The sequence below is a fragment of the Pipra filicauda genome, unplaced genomic scaffold, assembly GCF_003945595.2.
Source record: "Pipra filicauda isolate LSUMZ 115617 unplaced genomic scaffold, ASM394559v2 scaffold887_size59506_pilon, whole genome shotgun sequence".
NCBI lineage: Eukaryota > Metazoa > Chordata > Aves > Passeriformes > Pipridae > Pipra > Pipra filicauda.
The window spans coordinates 3639-25891 of NW_024105072.1; the positions used below are offsets into that span (position 1 = coordinate 3639).

The window sequence follows — 22253 nt, forward strand, 5'->3', positions numbered from 1 at the left end:
CTCCCTATGCCTCATGCTGCAGGAGACCCAATCCCATGGGGAATAATTCCAGTACCGGAAATCCCTAGAATGTTTAAGAATACTACATGGAATTGCAGATTTGTAACTAGAACATGGAATGAAATGACAGATGCATGTTTATTGAGCGACAAAGTGACTAAAAAACAATGTGAACAGATGCCTGGATATTTTCGCTGGGTAGAAAGTGGGAAAATTGGAAAGTTAGAAGGAAATTGTTTGATCTCAGGTTCAGTAACACACCCATGTTTTAAAGTACAAGTTCAAATAAAACGAGAAAAGCAAGAAGAAGTGTGTCAAAATACTACAAGTTCTACAACCATGGAAGAATGGCAAACAATTTGGGGACCCAGCTTACTAGAGACATATAGTTACATTGGAAAAGTACAGTGGTGCATTCATTGGAAAGGGAAAAAGAATCAAACTTATTCTATAGGAAATAGAGGGAATCATAATTGGAGGACAGAAACACGTACAAAAGAGGATTGGAATTGTACTCGAATATACACATGTGATACCCCAGATGATGAGATAGGTTTAATGCCAGTCAAAACACTCTTGCAGTTGGGATGTGAATGTCGGGGATATAATCATACGATTAAAGGATCTGTGAAAAACATTGATTGCCGTACCACTACAGTTAGGAGCCCAGGAAATTTAGTATGGGTAATGGGACATGGCCAGTGGGCCACCCACATACCCATAGATGGTCCGGTTGTACCTGTCACACTGGGGATACCTACTCTCTGTCCATTCTGGAAGCAAGACAAGTTAACATCAGTAGAAATACAACCACGAGGGAAAAGAGAAATTAGTAAAGACATTGATAACCTGGGGTTGGGAGATTGGCATGAACCATCAGCAGGAGTTAAATTTGGGTGGGCATTAGAGTCTCTATTTGCACCAATCTCAACATACCGGAACAGAGAAATGTTGTTTAAATTAATGGGACAAACTGAAAGGTTAGCAGCAGTCACTAAGAAGGGATTTAAAGATTTAAATTTACAATTACAAGCCACCTCTAGAATGACCATACAAAACCGCATGGCATTAGACCTAATATTACTTAAGGAACATGGAGTTTGCGGCTACCTGCATGCAAAGGACGAGCATTGTTGTGTACACATCCCAAATGTCACTCAAGAAGTTGAGAAAGATATTAGCCAATTAGAACAAATTGACGAGAATGTTCATGAATTGCAAAAAGAAGCAGAACATAATTGGATAGGACAATTATTCAGCTCCCTAGGTCTTCATGTGTCAGGATGGATATCTTCTGTTATCCAGTACGGAATATTAATTGTAATAATAATTGTCATAGCCATAACTGTTTACAAGTGTCTTTTAGGAATGATTGTAAAAGAAGGTCAACATACGAGACGCATCATGAAAGCTATAACAAGAAAAGAAATAATCTCACCGCAAAAAGAATCACCTCCTACCTACCAAGAAACTACAGCCTGAAGATTGCTGTATTTGAGCATCCTTGCAAGCAAAGCCTGAAGAATGCTCAAAAGGGGGGACATGTTGCACAGCAATTTAAATTAGTAGTAGAATGGCTAAGGCTTAGTAGAAGAGTAGGCCTAGAAAGCAACTTTGTTTGTGTGTGAAGTGGAAACCATAATCAAAGGATCTAGTCAGGCATGTATGCAACGATTTGTTACCTAGGATGTGGTTAAGGTCTGTTAAACAGTTTCTAGGGATAAGACAACTTAAGCAGATTTATGATTGGAGTAGATGATTATTAATTGTTATCAGTATGAAGTATGAGCTTGTTTGTAACTGCACCTGGTTTGCTGTGGAAACTGTAACTGGTTTGCCGTGGAAACTGCACATAAACTTGTTTGTGTATAAAAGCTGAACTGAAAATGAGGGTCTTCGGAATCCTGACTTTGGACGCTAGTCCTCAGGTTCCCGGGGCCCCGAATAAAGCACCGCATAAACCGGCACTCTGTTGGTTTGTGTTTCTTCTGGTTATGGGCAACACCATGACTGCCTGAGGCTGACTACACCTGGATCTCTCACTGGGGGTGGTAACCTTTTTGTACTTTCCTTTTCCTTATCTCTCCCTCTTCTTCTCCCCTCCCGCCTCGATTTTACCATTACTTATTGCTACAAAGAAAGCAAATTGTCTGTTTGAGACCTAACATTTGGAGTTTTGTGCCTTAATCTCGCCTTCGAAGTAATCATCTAAAGAACCACATTGCAGCCCCTGACCAATCTGTAAAACCCACCAACTGCACCTGAAACCCAAAGGTTACAGGCTTGCTTTCCTGGGAAAAAGGGCTGTTGCTCTCTTTTTTCAGCCCTGCGCTGCAATGGCCGGTCCCACCTCCCCAGAATTGAATCCAACTGAAGATTCCTGCCAGACAAAAGGTGCCACCACGGAAAACTCTTGCTGCCCAAGAAGTGCCCAGGCTGCCCCACCAACTGCACCTCAAAGCCAAAGGATCCAGACTTCTTTTCCTTAGGAAAAGAGCTGCTGTTCCCTTTTTTCTGCCCTGCTCTGCAATGGCCGGTCCCACCTCCTGGAAAATTGAATCCAAATGAAGATTCCTGCCAGACAAAAGGTGCCACCACAGAAAGCTCTTGCTGCCCACCGAGTGCCCAGGCTGCCCCACCAACTGCACATGAGAGACGGAGGGTAAGGGCTTTCTTTCCAGGGTGGAGGTAGAGTTGTGTGCTTGCAGGAGCCCTGTGCTGGAATTGGCAGTCCTTCCACCTTCCACTATCCCAGGTTGCTCAGAGCTCCATCCAACGTGGCCTTGAACACTTCCAGGGATAGGGCATCCATAAATTCTTGGGGTAACTTGTTTCAGTGCCTCACCACCCTCACAGGGAAGAATTTTTTTCGTAATATCCCATCTAAACCTGCCCTCTCTCAGTTTGAAGCCATTCCTCCTTGTGCTGTCACTACAGGCCCTTGTAAATGCTGATGAAACTTGACTGGATATTTTTACAGCAAAGGTTATAATTTTTATTTTCTTAAGGCAGTGACAGGGATGATACCGGGATCAATTACACTTCAGAAATCTGTTGCTTGTATTAGTAGTTAAAAATAACAAACGGTATTTAAACGCATTATTTCTCGTCTGGGGGGTGCTAGAGGGCTGGTTACAGCGCCCACCACCCTCCTCTGAAGCTGTGTTACCTTCCCCACTGGGATGGGAATAAATACTTTTAGCCAATTTGTCTCTCCAGATCAGCCCGGAAGTCTTTAAAAAGGTACTCAAAAGTATTTCCCCATTCCTACTGGTTTTGCAGCCGGTCAGATGTGTGGGGTTTATGTCCCACAGCAAATTAAAAACACCACAGCCATTATGTAAATGTGTATTTGTTTGAGTATTCACCCTGATGGTGTCCAGGCAGTTATGCTGAGGTACTTTGTGGATTTTTGGAACAGAAATAACATCTTTTAAGGGTGTCTGTGACCGGCTGAGGTGCAGGATGTGGCCTCTCTATTTTTAGCATCTGCTGGTACGCCCATCCTGTGAGTGTTAATTTAGGTGATGCAACCTTTTAAGTCTGAAGAACTACTTCCTTCTTCAAAGCTTGCTAATTCTCATGAAAGAAATAAAGAGAATTTCATGACAGTGACCTATTTTTCACTTTGAATATCCCAACTATTGGTGAGCATTTACATTAAAATATTTGAAGTTTAATAAGTTTTGCAAAATGTCCTGGATGTTGAGGGATGTAGTGATGAACTCAGAATTAGAAAGTGGAGATTGTCTTCTTTTTCTTTGAAGCTCACAGGCCTATGAAAAAAAAAGCTTTCTAGAGAAACTTAAATTTTTTTATCTAATTTGTACACATTTCTACAATTAGGACAGCTGCAGGTTCACCCCTGGCAAAATCTCTCTGCTGGTAACCCAGCCACATGCTGATTAATCCTTATTTCATGTTCAAGTGACCATGATATTTTGGTCAGCTGGCGACAGAGCGGTCCAGGTGGTAAAGGAACAAGGACTGAACAGTATGAGCAGCGTTTGCCTTTTTCTCTCCTCCATCCCCCTTTTCTATATATTATACTTTGCCACTTCCTCTGCTCAGCACACAGGAATTTGCTGGATGCATCCATGAATGCAGAACCCACTGGAATCAGGACATTTGTTCCAAATGATCCAGCTGGTGCCAGGGAAGCAGAAGTTCTGACTGTGTAACAACCACACTGTGAGGAGGAACAAGACTGAAACCCACTTTCCGTAAAGGGAAGGATTTGAACTGGTGCTGGAGATGTGCAAGGCTCTGTTATTCTCCCTCCTTAAGTTGTTGACAGGACACAGTCCCCTCTCTTACCTGTCATTGAAAGCTCCTTCTAGTTACACTTATGGCAGTGTCACTTTGTACCAACATCAGCCGTGCACTGTAAGGCTGCTGAGGTTTCCAAAATCCACCTTTTTTATTTCTGCTAGTTCTGCTTCGTATCCTTCAAGCCAGTACACAAGAACAAAGCTTCAGCAAAGCCTACCTAACATTTTCTTTTGTTTCTGACATCATTAGCCAACGTAAACCAAACCATTAACAGGCATCCAAAAATATTTCTGGAAGTTTTCACGTGCTCGGTGAGGATTCCAAAGTTTTCTTTGAGGGAGACTCAGGGAGACTCTAGAAGAAGATTTTTGGTCCAGAAAAAAAATAAATAACGCAGCTGAAGCCCAGGCACCGTTGTATGAAGCAGATTGATTAACCTTAGTGCTGCTGCGTTCCCACTGGAATACACACTGGAATGACCCTGGAATGCCGCCGGATTTCCTGCTGTATTCCCGCTGTGCCCGGCGCTATTCCCGCTGTGCCCGGCGCTATTCCCGCCCGGCGCTATTCCCGTGCGTGCCCGGCGCTATTCCCGCTGTGCCCGGCGCTATTCCCGCTGTGCCCGGCGCTATTCCCGCTGTGCCCGGCGCTATTCCCGCCGTGCCCGGCGGTATTCCCGCCGTGCCCGGCGCTATTCCCGCCGCTTCCCAGGGAGCTGCCGTGGTGTGGGAGGGAACAGCCCTGGCGGGGAGCAGCTGCTCCCGTGTGGGGTTCTGCGCTGGGCTTTGTCCTCCAGCCCGGCACGGAAGGAATTGGGGGTGCTGGTGGATGGAAAGTTGGGGCTGAGCTGGCGCTGAGCTCCCAGCCCAGAAATCCGGGCGTATCCTGCATCCCATTCAGCGGGCCGTGGGTGAGGGAGGGGGTTCTGCCCCTCTGCCGCGCTCTGGGGATTCTCCACCTGGAGCGCTGCATCCAGCCCTGGAGCTCCCAGCGTGAGAAGGGCACAGACCTCTTGGATCAAGTCCAGGGAAGGCCAGGAAGATGATGAGAGGGATGGAGCAGCTGCGGAGACAGGCTGGGAGAGTTGGGATGGCTCAATCTGGAGAAGTCTCTGTGGAGACCTCCTTGCAGCCTGTCAGGACTTAAGTGGTGCAAGAAAGATGGAGAGGGACTTTTTATGAGGGCCTGTAGCTGCAGGACAAGGGGCAATGGGTTTAAGCTGAACGGTTTAGGTTTAGACTAAATGTAAGGGAGAATTTTTTTCTGCTGGAGGGTGGTGAGGCATTGGCTCAGGTTGCCCCGAGAAGCTGTGGATGCCCCATCCCTGGCAGTGCTCAAGGCCTGGTTGGATCCTGTTGGATGGGGTTTGAGCAACTAGATCTTGTGGAAGGTATCCCTGCCCATGGCAGGGGGCTTGGAACAGCTGTAATAACCAGCAGAACGCTACAGAACAGCCCGTGTTGTAAATGAAGCTGCGCTCTATGAATAGTAAATATCTGAATGTAACTTCTTTAAATCAGTGTGAATGAGCTGAGAGGTTGGTACAATGGATTTAGGTCTGGAATTCAAAACTATTAATCCAGGCTTGGTTGCATCTGTGTTGCTGTCATTTGGGGATGTCAGCTTTAGATCTTGGTGCCTTCAGCAGCATCTTCAGATCTTGCTGTCAGTCAGGGACTGATTTTCAGTCTTTAATTTTTTACACGTTCCCTTGCCTCGTGCTGCAGTTGGGAATGTTCATTCTCTCAGGAAGGAGGTGATGTGAATTCCCTCCTGCAGGGCTGAGGTGACCCTCGGTTACTGCTGAGGGACAGGCTGTGCAGGAGCTGCTGATGAAACACTGCCCAGGAGTTAGTGGGCCAGCAAGGGTGTCCTGCTGCACAGAAGAACTTAGTGCTGCATGTAAATACCAGAACTGGAGTTTAAGTTTCAAAGTACGGGATCTGTGTAAATAAAAGTATCTCAACAAATTGATAGCATTTCCTATCAAATGGGTGTAGGGAGTAGAGCTGTCATTTTTACTTAGAAATTATGGCATCAGCACGTTCAAACTTCTCAGGTGTTGGCTTTCCAGACTTGCACAGTTACCTACCGTTACTTGATTTTCCCCTTAACTTTCCTGAGAATTTGGCAGCCAAACCATTTGTAGATCAACTTCTTTATTTTGGCATAATGGTACACAATCATACTATCTACCTGGGAAAACCAAAGTAAATGACTTCCAGCTTTAAAATGAAATGTCTGTGCTTGTGTGAAAGAATTCTTTTTGTTCTACATAAACAAAGTTTGACAGCTCGACAGGACTGAGAGCAGAATCTTGGCCTTTTAAACTGGTAAATTTGACAAGTTTTAAACTTGTAAATGTAGTAATTACAGAGCATCAACAGGAAGGCCTAACAATGTTCCCTGTCTTCTGTAAACTGTTAATGCTTTGGAGCAAATAGTGAGGCTCTGAAACCAGAGCTGTTCCCGGGATACTCTGATATCCCACTGGGTAGGGGAAGAGTTGTTGCTCTGGGCCCGTGAGCTCTTGAGGTTGTGTTGCTGGTTGATTGTTTTGGTCCTCTCTCCTCTTGAACGGGAACCATGCCCAAGAAAGGAGGGAAGCATGCTGAAATGGGAAAAGAAACACAGGCACAGTGTAAACGAGCAAAGCTGGAAGCAGCTTGTTCTCCCTCAGCCCTGAGTTTTGAGAACCCAGACAGCCTCTTCGGGAGCTTGATCTCCCCCATCAAAGAAGAGGTGTTTTTCAAGGAGTACTGGGAGCAAAAGCCACTGCTCGTGCAGAGCAATGATCCCCTGGTGGCTGCTTACTCCCTGTCCCTGTTCCAGCTGTCAGACTTGAAGGAGCTGTGCAGCCAGGGCCTGTACTATGGGCAAGATGGGAATATCTGCAGGTGTGTGAATGGAGAGAAGAAGGTTTTAAATAAAGAAGGCAAAGTGAATTACATGCAGCTGAAGAAGGATTTTGACCAGAAAAAGGCAACAATACAGTTTCATCAGCCTCAGAGATTTAAGGTGGGATTGTTTCACTGGATATAATTGATGCTGGCTTAATAATGTGGTGTGTTTGAGTTGCACTAGGCATGGCTTCATCTCTGTCCCCAGGGGAAGTGGTTGACATTGATGACCTGCTGAAATCTTTACATGAGCTGGATTAAAACACAGTTTATACTTTTGCACTGTCCATCATGTTTCACTGCTCTGCAGTAAGAACAAAATCTGATTCATGCTATAATATGTGTAATAATATATTCTTTTTAAAATTTTGCTCTGTCACATAAAAGTTTGGAAAAAAAAACAAATGCACAAAATTGATGATTAGGCATCTGTGCTTAAATTATCCCTTCTGCCCCACTGTTTCCTTGTGCAAACTTTGTGGCTTTTGAGCCACTTCCCTTTAATGGAGGGTAAGGTGTGAAACCATGTGAAATATTTCCAGTGTTCTTGCCAGTGAATTGCACCATGGAAAGGTACCAGCCCATTTTAGCTGAGTGTTCTCAGTCCTTGAGTTTGAGAAGGAGACAGTGGTGCTGCACAGTTGTGTAAAGGACTTGGATTCTTGGAGGTGCTTTGATTCAGGTAGCCTTGAAGGTGTCAGCACAATTTAATTGTGAGGTGGACCCAAATAAGATCCCAAATACAAGCTGAGTCCCAGGTATAGTGTTCCTGGCTGCTGTCAGCTTTAATGGCCAAGCTGCACTTGTGTGGATCTGGTACTTGGCACGTTCTGCTGTTTCCCTTCGGTGCCTTTTCTGTCACATGTGGGGTGTGGATGAGTCAAGTTTGGTTTTGAATATTCCCAAATGATTGGAGTAACTGGTGAAAGGTCTCTAACCTTTGTGTGTTCTCTCTGGTGAGAGAATGCAGGTCCTGCATGTGCTTATTGTCTTATGGTGTTTTGCTGTTTGTGGGATTATTTTCCTCTGTTCAGCCTTGTCTGTCTGGTTGTGCAGCCTAAAGATGGCACAGGGAAGAGAACAAACCCAGGTTGGGGCACCAGACTTTTTGGCTTAGCAGTGACTCTCCTGGCAGATCCCCTTTGCATCTCCAGTGCTCTCCTCAGGAGAAACACTGGTACAGAGCACCTTCCTTCCCAGCCTCTGTGTCCCTGATGTGATCATTCTTCCCAAGCCATGGGGAGGATGTGGGCTGGGCTTGCCTGAGCTCTTCAGCAAGTAACAGCATCTTTTTTTTTTACAGGAGGAGCTGTGGAAGATTTTCAGGAGAAGCTGGAGTGCTGCTTTGGGTCTCTGGTGGGGTCCAATGTTTCCATCACTCCCCAGGGATCCCAGGGCCTTCCTCCTCACTATGATGATGTTGAGGTAGGACAGCACAACCTTGCCTGGGAAACTGTGCATGGGCTTTTGCTGATGGCAGTGTCTCTTCAACTGCATTTGCTTGTCCTTTAGCATTGCAGTAGCCCCAGAGCAAGGGAAAGTGAGCTTTCATGGGGAATGTGTAAAACAAACAAAGGTGGTTGTTTTGGGACTGAGTGTTAACCTTGCAAAGATAAAAGAGGAGTGTCCAGAGTTTTACAGCATTTCTGTACTTGCTTAGGCCTGATCTGTGCAGCTTGAATTCACGTGTGGATATTTAGCAGGTGAATGCAGCTGACCCCACCAAAAAGCTGAGCAGCCTTTTGAGGAGGCTTGCAGAGCACCTGGACCACACCAGGGAACTGAGGTCGTCTGACATGAAGAAGGACTTCATTGTGCACCGGCTGCCGCCTTGCTTGGGATGTGACTCCGATTCCTTGACTCCAGGTGGGCTTTGAAGTTACTAAAACTGGCTGATGCCATGGTAGAGCTGTTGCTAACTCTGCTCCTCTTGGGACTTTTAGTATTTTGTGGTAGGCAAAGATCCCAGTCCAGCATCAGCTTCATGTGCCGTGAGGCCCCACGTGTGTGTTTGCTCCCCGTGTCCAGTGGGAGAGATGACACTCCCTTCGAGTGGAATAAAGATGAACTGGCAGCTGTGATAAACTGTATCCCGAGAGCATTTAACTGGTAGCAGTTTTCCCTGGGCTCTAGCTTGCTATTTATTATAGTTATTTGCAGACAGGAAAGGTGAGAGAATTAAAAAATCTCTTTCTCCTTGCCCCCTCCACAACCAGTTTGAGGACATGTGGGTGTTGAAACATAGCTTAACAAACAGTCCAGCCTTGAGAGAGTGGGGAGAGCACAGGGGGGCTCAGTTGAACCGTTTGTCTGGTTTTCTTCCTTTCTAAGGAGGATTTATTTCTCTTAGGTGGGAAATTGCCAAAAATAGACAGCAAAATCAGACTGCAGTTCAGAGATCACACTCTCATCTCCGTGGAACCAGATCAAGAGAATGCTGTGGGTGCAGTGAAGCCACCTCTGTACATTTGGGGTGGGCTGGGGAGTGCATGTGAGGCATGTGAGTTGTTGCTCTCCTGTGCAAAAGGTCTGTAAGGGTCATGCAGTTACACTGAGCTGGATCCTGCATCCCATTAGGGTTTGTTAGGATACTGTGGGGTTGTTTGTTGAGTGATAGGGCACATTCCAACCTTCTGGAGGGGAGGCTTCAAAACTAAATTCAGCCTATGATTCTGTATGGGAGGTACATGGCTTTTGTCTCAGGTTTGATGGGGTAGATCATTACAGCAGCTAAATGGCCTCTACAGGTCTTGATAATAGGGTTTTTTTTCTATTCTTTGTATTTAAGAACAGGAATAATTTATAAAAATAGGTTTTCTTAAGAGAGGGAATTCTGGTGGTTGCAGCTGCTGCTGTGGCTGCATTTAGTCTTCACTTCTGGGTTATCTCTGTATCCAAGCAGGTGCCAGGGGCACTACTAAGTTGTTCCACAACATTGATCCATGCATCTTGCATTATGCTGTGTTTATACTGCTTCTTATCCATGAAGGTTTTTTAGTAAAAAAAAAGGGGGCGGGACACACAGCAAAGATTATCTTGTACAGTTTGGGGTTTGTTTGGATGAATTGAATGTTTCCCAAGAAAAACACACCATAACTTTCTGATTTTTTCCTCCATCTTGCTTGTGTCCATATTGAGACTGTGTAGGTTTTGGAGACTTTTTCCCCCCAATTTTTGGGCCATCTTGCCTTCTGATGTCACACAGATCAACCCAGGATGACAGGACACATGGAAGACTTGTGTCCACAAATTCCATGTGCAACCTGCCCAGAGAGCTCTGAATTGCTTTGCACAGCTCTGACCAAGGACTGATGATGGGCATGTGATTTTTAAGAAACAGATCAGTATCAGACTGGAAATGTGTTGAGGCACACCTGTTCATTAATACTTTCCCTGAAATGGCCTGTTTTCTGTACAGCATCACTCCTGGGACTCTAGCAGGGGCAGTTTTAAGGCAGAAGATGATTGTAAATAAATTTTCAGAGGTGTTTTGGAGAGTCCCTTATTGCTGTGGGAGGTGGCTGTTGGAAAATTCATTTGGGAGGGTGACTGGCATGCTTTGTTGTAAGAGTGACTCCAGACTTAAGGAGCGTTGGCAAGTGCAGTGAGATGAGTCTGAGGCTGTGGATCACAGGTAACTGTTTCCTCCCTGCTGTCTTTTAGGATGAAATTCGCAGGGAGATGGTTTATGTGTATCATTCCTTAAGGAACAGGAGAGACACTCCCACGGTGGGGACAGATGACACTGCCAGTGAGGATGGCACGGCCCAGGTTTGTTCCTGCAGACACACCAAAAATTATCTTTCCATGGTGGGTTTTGCTGCATGAGATGAGCTTGCCCCAAATGGCAGCAGGGCCTGGGTTCTGCCGTGATCCTCAGCACCCAGAGCCTTTCTGCCCAGCCCTGCAGTGCCCAGATGAGCTGAGGCTGCACCACAGAGGCAGTTTAACAGTGGAACTGAGCAATGTGATCTCATGCTTAATTAAACACTCGAGATGTTAACAGGATTTCTGGTGCATACCTTATGGCCCAGGGAGCAAAGCTACTGGAGCAACTAAAAGCAGTTCTTACTGGTGTGTCCTTAGCATATCCTCTACTGAGGCTACTGGATAGGCCAGCAGATATTCCCTAGGGATCACTGCCATGCTAAACTGTAAGGGGGGTACTTTTGAATTAGATGATCAATGGAGCATAGAGGCGTGAGAAAGGAATCATATTAGGATGTGAAACCAGCCAGAGTATGGTACAATGTAACTTCATGGCACAGGTTAATTGTAAGGTCCATTGTGCTTTTTAGCAAGTCAGCTTGATATCCCCTATTATCAGAGCTGAGTTCTTCCTTGGTTTTGCTACATATTGCAAGATAGATACATCTACCCTTGAAACACAATGGTAGAGGTCATCCATAGGGGTGAGAAAGATGATGATGGGAGGAAGATTCTGTGGGCAGGGGTCGCTCGCCCCTTGCCCTACAGCAGGGCATGCACAGACTGTTGCTATCAGGTGATGAACAGGCGGGGTTTGGCTGCCACTCAGGCATCACCTTATACTGGGTACTGGCCCTACGTGGTGTAATGTAGAGCTGATAAAATGGGGTGTCAGGACTGCTGGGGTGAGCGATCCTCATCCTGCCATGGAGACTGTGTTGCTCCGCGGGGACGCCCGCTAAGCACGGGCACCGACCAGCTGCTGCAGATCCTGGCAGCCCTGGCCTGTCTGTGTGGGTAAGCACAGGTTATTGACAGGAAGCAATTGAGAAAGCAAATGTTTTATATCCTTTTTTAATATCCTTGTAATTCCCTTTTTACTAGTTAATACTGTATTAAAAACCACTCGTAGTATTGTTTTAATATCCTTTAAATGTTCCTTTAATTCCCTTTTTACTAGTTAATACTATAATAAAAACCATTCATAGTATTGTATGAATGCCAACTGATAAAGCAGTTATTTTGTATTCTTTTTTAGCTTTTGATTCTCTTTGCTAGTTTTTTATTCGTACTGCAATAAAAGATTTTTTGTACTGTTTGAATGTCTGTTGTACTTGTCTTTATTCCGGGCATGTATTCAAATGAACTAATACACAGGGGCACAGCTCTTTGGGGCAGTAGACGGGCAGCAGCCTTGCCAGGACTCGGGGCAGTGGCAGGTCTCCTTGGGCCAGGACTTGCCACAACTGCTGATTTGGGTGCAACCCTGGCCAAAGGGCTCCCAACAGCATTGGTGCCCTTGCCCACAGCTTCCTTCTCGGTGTCACCCCCCCATGTTTAGGATGGCCACCAGCCAGCACTTCTCCCAAAGAGGCCGTGCCAGCTTGTGTGGAAGGCCCCGTGCCCTTCCTGCTGCGACTGAGTCAGCGGCCGAGGGGGCTCCTTGTGCTGCCGTGAGCAGGCACAGGAGGGGAGTGTTTGCTCATTTCTTGAGCCGTTCCTACAGTTCAGGTCCAGCCAGATTAGATACTTCAGAGAGCGGATTCCCTCCAAGGTGGGGCAGGTTGGTGGGGCTGGGGGAGGCCCCAGGCCACGTGGCACTGTGTCCCAGGGCCCTTTGTGACACACTGGGCACGGCCGGTGGGATGGAAGGGGGCAGGGTGTCCAAGGGCCCTTTATGACCCGTGGTGACAGAGGTGCTGCTGGTGACACGGCCACAGTGTCAACAGTGCTCCTCGGAGCAGGCGACGGGACAGGACGGGACAGAGCGGTGCTGTGCGGAGCCCCCGCGCAGCCAACTCGTGCCTTGCTGACCCGGAGCGTTTTGGAGGATTTTCTCATTTCCAGGTGACCTCGAGGCATTTCCACAGGATTTGGAGACCCGGAGTTTCTCCGAGGTGTCTCTAATCCCTGTGGCAGGTGCCCTTGAGACCCTTTTGCAGGACTTGGAGACCCGGAGCTTCTCCGAGGTGTCTCCAATCCCTGCGGCAGGTGGCCTCCAGGCCATTCTGCAGGACTTAGGGCCCGGAGTTTCTCCGAGGTTCTCTTTCTCTCTTGCAGGTGCCCTGGACACCAGACTGTGGCATGGCAGGGAGACGCTTCAGCCTGCTCAGGCTGTTCCGGAGGAAGAAGGAGGAGGAAAGCCCTGGGGCTGCTCCAGCACAGCAGCCTGAAGAGGTGCAGCAGGTGCAGCCCCCGCAGGAGGGTGAGTGCTGGAGCTGGGCCACAGGGCTGGTGGCTGCAGTCCCCTTGACCTCATCCTGTCCCATCCGCTCTGGACATGCTCAGGGAAAGGGAGGGGGGCAGAGGGGCTGAACTCCTGGCAGCCGTGCTCCATCCACTGGGCATCCCGGGGCTGGCCCTGCCTGCTCCTGGAGCCCAGGCCTGGGCTGTGTTCTCCGGCCTCTCCCGCACACCCTCAGCTCTGAGCACGCTCGCTCTTTGCCAGATGCAGGCCAGGAGCGGACAGAAGAGCAGCTCCGTGCCCGTGGCCGCTTCCGCAGGGCAGCACAGGTACCTGCAGCCATCCCCGCCTGGGCTGGGCCTGCTCTCACTGCTCAGCCCAGCACCGCTGTCGCAGCCCTCCAGGGGACATCCCTCTCTTCCCTGCCCTTCTTTCTCCTGCAGACATTTATGAAATTCATGGGCAGTCGGCGTAGAAAGGCCAGGATCACACCAGCTGATGTCCAGGCCCAGCCTGACACCATCCTGACCCAGCTGACAAAGCCTGATGTCAGCACTGCATCGACTGCTGTCCCAGCAAAGTGTGACACCGCAACCAGTGATCTCACAACCCACTGGGACACCACGTCCACCGATGATGTGTCACACTGTGACTCTGTGCTGCCTGGTCTCACGGAGGAGGCCGACGCCACAACGACGGAGGGCGTGGCGAGCACTGACGCCGCGCCTGTTCAGCGCCTGGCCGATACCCCCAGCCTGGAGTTTCTTGAGGAGAGAGCTGTCTCTGCTGAAGTAAGCAGCCTGTGGTCCCCCAAGCTGGGTGCGCTGGGCCCCCTCAGCCTTTGAGGCTGGCACAGTGTGCTGGGAAGGGAAGCATTTCTCAGGGGAAGCTGGGCAAGTTGCTCACTCTGGCAGCTCTCCACCTCTCCCCTGTGCATCCTCCAGGCCAGACTGTGGGACCTGGGGACCTGGGGCTGCTCAAGGCATCTCCAGTCCCTGGGGCAGGTGCCCTTGAGGCCAGACAGTGGGACTGGATAAGGCGAGGCATTTCCCAGGCTTCTCTCTTGCAGCTGCCTTCAAGGCACGACTGCAGGACTTGGGGAGCCAAAGTTTTTCCATGGCATCTCTGCTGCAGGTAGCCATAACACCAGACGGAGACATGCAGCAGAGACCCCCCACGGTGCCCAAGCTGGCTTGGGTGAAGGAGGAGGAGAAGGAGGAAAGCCCTAGGGCTGCTCCAGCACAGCAGCCTGAAGAGGTGCAGCAGGTGCAGCCCCCGCAGGAGGGTGAGTGCTGGAGCTGGGCCACAGGGCTGGTGGCTGCAGCCCCCTTGGCCTCATCCTGTCCCATTCCCTCTGGACATGCCCAGGGAAAGGGAGGGGGGCAGAGGGGCCGGGGCTGATCTCCCGGCAGCCGTGCTCCATCCACTGGGCATCCCGGGGCTGGCCCTGCCTGCTCCTGGAGCCCAGGCCTGGGCTGTGTTCTCCGGCCTCTCCCGCACACCCTCAGCTCTGAGCACGCTCGCTCTTTGCCAGATGCAGGCCAGGAGCGGACAGAAGAGCAGCTCCGTGCCCGTGGCCGCTTCCGCAGGGCAGCACAGGTACCTGCAGCCATCCCCGCCTGGGCTGGGCCTGCTCTCACTGCTCAGCCCAGCACCGCTGTCGCAGCCCTCCAGGGGACATCCCTCTCTCTTCCTTGCCTTTCTCCTGTAGCTGGTTTGCAGATTCATCAGGTGCATTTGGCATGAAGAGGCCACTTTCATGGCCACTGGGGACACGGCAAACTCGGACCTCTTCAATGCCCAGACCAGCGCTGCCCTGCTGGATATGCTTGTGGAGAACGGTGTCTACAAAGCAAAGCAAGTAAGCAGCCTGTGGCCAGGGCTCCAGTCCCCCAGGGATGCTGTGGCCCCTCACGCCGGCTGCGCTGGGCCCCCTCAGCCTTTGAGACCAGCAGAGTGTGGTGGCAAGGGGAGCACTTCTTGGGGGAAACTGGGCAAGTTACTGGCTCTGGCAGCTCTCCAACTGTCCCCCGTGTCCCCTCCAGGTGCCGGCCATAGTCAGGTGCATCCATCAGTGGCTCATGTCCAATGTGTCTGATGAGCACAGGCTGGACAAGACTCTGGTCCTGCTGACCGAGGAACACCCCATGGACGTTGCAGTGACCCTGCTGCGCTCTGCCCCAGCCTGTGACAGGTATGGGGCCCACCTGCCTTGAGGGCTCACCTGCCTTTAGACCCCATCCCCCTGGACAGCCTGTCCCAAATGGGGTGCCAGAGACATGGAGACTTCCAGGACACTCCAGCTCCTCTCTTTGCCAGCTTTGGCATGTCAGCCTCCAATCCTGAGGCCAGCCTGCCTCCCTGCCCCACAAGGCACCGTGGCTCTGTCACCTGGGCCCCGCAGCTGCCCAGGCCACAGAGCTGTGTCCCAGACCCCCCTGAGCCAGAGTTGTGACTCCACAGAGCTGCTCGCACCATGTGGAAGACGCTCATCTCCTCCAGATGGACTAAGGAGCCGGTGCTGCAGATCCTCTTCCGTGTGCTGGAATACTGGCCAGCGCACAGGAGACGCACCTCTGATGGGGATGAGAGGGATGTCTTTGCCCTGGCTGTGAGTTTCTTGAGCTGGCCTCTGCTCGCCCCCAGGTTGCCTCTGGGACGCCTTTCCATCCTCCCTCACCACTGCTTCTCCCTGCCCCAGGCACTAGGCTGCAAGCCTGGCTTAGGGGCAGGTTCAGGGACACCAGGCTGGGGGATCCCCCTGTGTCTCCTCTGGCCTGTCCCTGCCACGCTTGGGCCCTGCCACATGGACATCTGGGCCCTGAGAGCTGTCTCTGGGTGCTTTGTCTTTGGCAGGCAACTGTGGCACTCTGGGAGATCCTCCAGCTGTCCCACTCCTGGTGCCCAGGGGGAGTGAAGGACAATTTCCCACGCCTCCTTCTGACTCTGCTCTTCCAAGTTTTCATCAGCACAGAGGAGATGTCAGAGGAGGTCGAGACCTTCTGGAGGCGATGCCGGGAGCAGCGCAGCCTTCCCCCCAACCCCAACAGGTGCTCCATCCCAGTCCCCTCCCCCTGCCATGCCCTCAGGGCTTGGGCCAGGGCTCTGTGCCTGACCTGGGCTGTGCTCTGCACACAGGTTTGCAGTGCAGACTGTTAAAGCCCTGCTGCGCCAGCTGCTGGGTGAGGACGTGTTGATGGCGATCGGTCGCAAGTGTGGCTGGGACATGCTCCTCAAGGCTGACAGCCACCACTATGCAGTGGGTCTGCTGGCCAGGTGAGAGCCCTTTCTCCCCACTGCCCCACACCCCCACAGGTCATTTCTGCCCTGTGCACAGGCCACCCCACACAGTACCCGTGTGCTGGGCCAGAGGGCCTTGGCAGCCAGGGATGGTAAAGGCGGAGAGGGGCGGCTGCACAGGAGGAGCCACCTCCCAAAGTGCCCACGTCCTCTCCTGGGCTGGTGGCCAAAGACCAGGCCTGTGTGAGTCAGTCCCAGGAGAGCTTTGCCCACCTGGCTCAGGGTCTCTGGCACCTTTATTCCCCCTTGCAGGGAGCTGTGCCGTGTCTCCTGCTCCTTCTGCCGCAGCATCGCCGTCAGCCTGCTCCCGCGGCTCAGCAGGGGAGAGCCCCTGTGGGAACTGCCTGCCCTGGCGTTCCTGGTGGAGGTGAGCCTGATGGCAAGCGCTGCCTGGCCCAGCTGCCTCCCCCTCTCTGCCCTCTCACAGCCGCAGCCGCCCGGGACGGTGCCTGCACCCTGTGCTGCTGCCTGGGCCCAGCCCCGGGCGGGTCCGGGCTCCTGCCGGCCGGGCACCTCATCACTGCTCCCTGCCTTTCAGGTCCTGCACTGCCTGAACCCCAGACAATGTGGGCCCAGCGTCCTGCAGATTATTTCCAGGCACCTGCGCAGTCAGTGCCCGGAGAGGCGTCGCCTGGCGCTCCGAGGCCTGGTGGTGCTCAGCAGGGATCCCGCAATGGTGAGCAGGGGGCAGGGGCTGAAGCCGGGCCGGCAGCGTGCGGCTGTGCAAGGCAGTAGCTTGGCCTTGGCTGGCCTTTGGCAGCTGTGGCAGCTGCTCCCAGCTCTCCTCCTCCCCGTTCAGCTGCCCGACTCCTTTGGGACGCACCTTTGGCCTCTGGGCCCCGCGGCAGCAGCGTGGGGCTGCACCACAGCATTGTGTTCCACACAGGCTAAGAGCATGCGGAGCCTGAGTGAAAGCCTCCTGGAGCTACTGCAGGATGCAGACACAGACGCAGTTCAGATGACCCTCTCCGCGTTCATCAACGTGCTGCACTTCCAAATCGTCAAAATATCCACCCCTACTGCCCTGAAGTTGCTTGAGGCGCTGCGGCCACTCTTTGACAACGTAAGGCTCTGTGCCCCTCATCGTGGGCACTGAGTGCTGCCAGGAAACTTTGGGCCCAGTGTCTTTTCAGGCCTGTGCCCCGGTGGGCCTGGAGAAGCCAGTGCTGAGGTCTTTTCCTCTTCCTTTGCACCAGGAGCACAGCCAGCTGCAGCAGCTCTCCATGCTCCTCTTCTGGGAGCTGATGGAGGCGACAGAGAGGAGCAAGAGCCTAAAGCCACACGTGTACCTGAGTCTGGTGCCATTCTACTTCAACTGGCACAATGAGAACCAGCGTGTGGCAGAGGTGAGGACTCGTGGGCTCTGGTGTCCCCATGGCAGGAGGCTGTTGTGCCTCCTGCCCTGGCCCATGGTCACCTGCAGCCTCCTCCTGGCCTTGGCACAGGGATGTGGGTGCTGTGCCCTGGGCTGCGGTGCCATGGCCCGCTCTCTGTTGCTGTGCAGGCCTCTTGGAGAGCACTGTTTGGTGCAGCCAGGTTCCTGAAGTGGAGAGATCTTGAGGACTTGGTGACCATGGAGCAGCCGTGGAGGTTTCCCGAGTGCCTGGTAAGGATGGCCCCAAAGCCCCAGCCCCTGATGCCCAATGTGTGGGGCTGGTAGGTTGCCTGTGTCCACTGCTGCACCCACAGACACCAGCCTGTGCCCCACACACTGCTCCCTTCCCTGGGGCATGCGGGCTCTTTTCCAGGCTCCCTTGCCCCCGCAGCCAGGCTGCCATGGAGCCCCGGTCCAGCTGGGCTGTGGGGTAGGGCCGCCCCACAGCTCCCCAGGAGCACCCAGCCCTCTGCTCCCTCCAAACCCAGCCCCAGCAGCTGCTGGTCAGGCCTCAGGGTTCTGTGGGCAGGGGAGCCCCATGCTGGGGGCAGGCAGCGCCCGGCCAAGGGGCAGAGCCTGAGCCGAGCCTTCCCTCCATGCCCTGGCGCTCTTTGCAGCTGGAAAAGGACAGGAGCCGAGTGGGCCAGTACGTGCGCCAGGCCCTGCCGTTCCTGGAGAGCCCAGAGAAGCCCCTGCGAAAGCTGGCCATCAAGTTTCTGGGTGAGCCACAAGGCCGGGGTCCCTCCCCGCCCCGCTGCAGCTCGGCCCCAGCCCCGGCTGCTGCAGCGGCAGCAGGATGCGGCCCAGGGCATGTGGAGCCCCGAGTGGCCCCGAGCGCCTGCTGCCGCCCTGTGCCAGCCCAGCCCTGGGGCGTCCCCATGCGGGAAGGCCCCGGGCTCAGCCCTGCCAGGGCAGGAGGCCGTGTGGCCGGGCTGGCAGCGCCGCTGCGGGGGACCTGTGCCTCTGGGGCCTGACAGGCTCTGTGTTCCCAGGGATCGCCGCCAGGTCCATGAAGCAGGAGCAGCCAGAGCTGCAGCTCATCTGCCAGGGTGAGCGAGAGCACTTTCCAGCTGATCCCCTTGGGCCCTGCTCCCTCCTGGCCATGGCAAGAGCTGGCTGGGATGGCCCTGGCAGGAGGGGCTCCTCGCATCCCCACACCGCTGGCCTCTCACCTTGGCTCTCTTCCTTTCTCTTCCAGCCCTTCAAGACATCACTGATGACAGCCCTGCCGTCTCAAACCTGGCCCAGGAAACGCTCCAAATCATCAGAGCTGTACGGAGAACTTCATTCTTCCATTTCTGGTAGTCTCCGTTGCTGCCTCTTCCAGCCCATAGAGGCGTGACAGAAGATATCAGACTCGCCATGGCAGGCCTGGCAATTCAACACTGCTACGTGCCAAGAGCTGTACAGATGGCTCCCTACTGCAGATTCCAGCAGCTCCAAGACTGGCTGTGCAGGGCGTGGCAGGCCCGGCCTTTTCCGCAGGGCAGTGTCTGCCTGTGCTGCTGCAGCTCTGTGGAGAACTGATGCAGGAAGCTCCATCTCCTGGGGCCACCTGAGCCTGTGGGGAAGATGCCTCTTCCCTGCAAGCACCTCCTTTGAGCTCAGCATGGGAACATTACATCCATGTTATCACATACAGAAGCCCAGGAGGTTTTTTTGGTGCCCAGTGTGCACAGGGCCTTGGAGAAGAGGGGAAAAGGGCTCCTTGTGCTCAGCAACACTTGCCCCGCTGTGCAACGTGCCAGCAAAAGTGGGCAGAAGCCCCTTGGCCTTTGATGGCTCTTCTGGAGCCTCAACGCTTGCAGCAGAGTGGAGGGCAGAGGCTGGAGCTGTGGGGAACCCTGAGCACCTTGTCCTTGGAGATGGCCACAAGCCCTCCCCAGCCAGGAAGCAGCGTCTGTGTCCTGCCTGTGTGTCACTGGCTGGATTGCTCCGGGCTCCCAAGTGCCTCTGGAGCAGCTCCTCTGGAGCTCCTTCAGGGCTGCACCACTGCTGGGCAGGTTGGCGGGGCTGGGGGAGACCCGCAGGGGAGGGGGCGCTGGGAGGCCAGGAAGGGGTGAGGGGCTGTGGAGGCCCTGATGGGACAAGGAAGAGGGAAGCCTTGAAGGGAATCTGTGAGGGGGTGGGTGGCAGAAGGCTGTGAGGGGACAGACTGGGCGCAGGCCCCAAGGGGCAGGGTGAAGGGAAAAGCCCCCAGGACTTGGGGGGGCAGAGGCCATAAGCAGCCCCCAGGCAGCCACCTCCTTCCCTGCCAGCCGGCTGCTCTGCTGCTTTCCTGAGGCCTCTTCCAGCCCTGTGGCAGAAGCCCTGGAGGCCAGGCCTCAGCAGCAGGGTGGGCACACCCCCAAGGGGGCCAGGCTGGCCTGGCTGGGGACAAGGAGGGCAAGGGGGCCCTGCCGGGGCACGTCCGCCGGGTGCTGCCGGCGAGGGGCAGTGGCACAGGCAGGGCTGGCGGCCAGCCCGGGCCCCCGTGGCTGCCCAGGCCATGGGGCTGTGGCCAACACCCCCCTGAGCCAGAGCTCTGGGCCCACAGAGCTGCTGCCACCACGGGCAGGGCGCTGGGCTCCTCGGGCAGGGCTGCGCACTCGCTGCTGCCCAAGCGGCTCCGCGCCCCACAGACAACAGCACCAGAGGCTGCCCAGGAGCAGCAGCACCCACAACGCCTGGGCCTCCTCACCCAGGCACCCACACCCGCCAGGACACCAAAAGTGGGCAGACTGTGGGCACAATTGCACCCGCTTTGGCAAAAGGCTTCAGGGCAAGTGGCCACCACAGCTTTCCAGTGACTCCCCAGCCTCACAGCAACCCTTGGCAGCTTCAGCTGCAGCCTGTCATCCTGACTGACTTCAATGGCCCTGCTTGAGGCTGGACACGCCTTCCACACTCAGGTGTCCTTAGAGACTCTGCTGGGACACCAGCCTCTGGCTGCAGCTGCTCAACCTCTCCTCCACACAGGCACCTTCAAAACACAGGCATGGGCTTCTAAACTCTACGTCCAACACTTGAGGGCAACAAAGGAAGAAGCAGCAGAAGCTGAAGCAAAGCAGGACCTCGTGTGGCGGAGCTTCAGGGATGGAGGGAAGTAAGCACTGTGGTGTCTGCTGAAGAGATGGCCCAGTTCACCAGCTCACACTTTGCTGCTGGACATTCCTCCCTTGGTCCTGCTGGAGCCCATTCCCTACCAGTGCATGGCCCTGCCTTGTTCCTGGATCCAATCTCCGGGACCCCTGGCAACAAGTGGGCCCTGTGTCCACCTGAGAGCAGAAACTGCCAGAACGTCTCTGCTTCCAGCACTTCTCTTGGCTGCTCCTGCAGGCGGGTGGCACCTTCAGGGGAGACACAGAACAGCTTCTCATCCCAGACTTCTCCCTGTCCCCTGCACTTCCCTAATGGACTGGACATCAGCTGCTGGCCACAGCTGAGCCCACAGACACTGGAGTGTTGAACATGCGAGACTGGGCTGATTTTTTTTCCAGAAGGCAAGAAAACAAGCAAAAAGAACACAAGGAAGCTTGAGAGTCTCTCTGTCTAATCTACTTGTCCTCTGAAACTCAGCAGCTGATGGTGGCTTTGTGCTGCTGCTAATCACTTCCACCCAAAAATCATGCCAGGAAGGAGCAACAGCTTCTGCCTTCTGACAGATGCCAAGTCTTGCCACCAATTGCTCCAGCTGCTGCTCCCAACAGCCACCTGCAAGAGGGCAGACCTCAGTGCCCCTTGGCTTTGGCTGCCCTCTGGAAGAGAAGTACCCTGAGGACACAGCTCTTTGGGGCAGGAGACGGGCAGCACCCTTGCAAGGACTTGGGGTGGTGGCAGGTCTCCTCCGGCCAGGACTTGCCAGAGGCTGTCCCTCAAGAATCCTGGGAGCAGGCAGGGAATGCTGAGCAGAGCAAGCCCTGCCCGGATGTCCCATCAGGAAGACACTGTTCTATGGGGAATTCACTGGGTGTACCAACTCTTCCTGACTGGCTTAATGACTCAGCCATGGTGTGTCCTTGTCACTCAGATCCTTTCTTGGCCGCACCTGACGTTGTGATTCGTGTGACTGACAATACCTTTAACATCCCTGTAAATATTCCTTGTTATTTTAGTTGTATCACAGATCAAAACGTGTCTACCCTCCATTTATTATTAATAATTCCCATGGGCAGAAGAGCCAAACTGGGGCTCCCAGTGAACCGAAGCAGAAGCTGGGAGGATGATGCAGGATACAGTGAATTAAGGAAACTGTGAAATGCAGAAATCCTCAGTGGATGGCTGATTGCTTGGATCATCTCTGCAGCAATCCCGG

At 53.1% G+C, this 22253-nt stretch overlaps 2 protein-coding genes across 4 annotated transcripts; both read left to right on the top strand.

Annotated features, from left to right (window-relative positions):
* The first annotated feature begins 6856 nt into the window (after window positions 1–6856).
* On the top strand, window positions 6857–11386 carry LOC113985314 (ribosomal oxygenase 2-like). Its single transcript, XM_039390917.1, is given in 6 exon segments — window positions 6857–7290; window positions 8476–8493; window positions 8496–8597; window positions 8876–9038; window positions 9523–9611; window positions 10836–11386. Coding segments are annotated over 6 exon segments (969 nt in total). The 5' UTR covers window positions 6857–6858; the 3' UTR covers window positions 11001–11386.
* A 1435-nt stretch (window positions 11387–12821) lies between these two features.
* On the top strand, window positions 12822–19600 carry LOC113994809 (maestro heat-like repeat-containing protein family member 7). 3 transcript variants are annotated; one of them, XM_039390918.1, is made up of 18 exons: window positions 12822–13305; window positions 13549–13613; window positions 13728–14079; window positions 14423–14569; window positions 14819–14883; window positions 14996–15145; window positions 15330–15478; window positions 15748–15895; window positions 16141–16334; window positions 16423–16560; window positions 16837–16951; window positions 17123–17260; window positions 17471–17647; window positions 17781–17930; window positions 18089–18190; window positions 18577–18679; window positions 18952–19008; window positions 19158–19600. In XM_039390918.1, exons 1-18 carry the CDS (start codon window positions 13185–13187, stop codon window positions 19262–19264), a joined length of 2478 nt encoding a protein of 825 aa, XP_039246852.1. In that variant the 5' UTR covers window positions 12822–13184; the 3' UTR covers window positions 19265–19600. The 3 variants fall into 3 exon arrangements, with proteins under 3 accessions (XP_039246852.1, XP_027590035.2, XP_027590036.2); XM_027734234.2 differs by having other exon boundaries at window positions 13728–14075; window positions 14419–14569; XM_027734235.2 differs by lacking the exons at window positions 13728–14079; window positions 14423–14569; window positions 14819–14883.
* The last annotated feature ends 2653 nt before the right edge of the window (window positions 19601–22253 follow it).

Bases quoted from the DNA above. Each gene is read 5' to 3' on its own strand.
- LOC113994809 (XM_039390918.1), top strand. From the start codon at position 13,185: ATGGCAGGGAGACGCTTCAGCCTGCTCAGGCTGTTCCGGAGGAAGAAG. The intron at 13,614-13,727 runs GTACCTGCAGCC...TTTCTCCTGCAG, and splicing joins GCTTCCGCAGGGCAGCACAG to ACATTTATGAAATTCATGGG. The intron at 14,570-14,818 runs GTGAGTGCTGGA...GCTCTTTGCCAG, and splicing joins GGTGCAGCCCCCGCAGGAGG to ATGCAGGCCAGGAGCGGACA.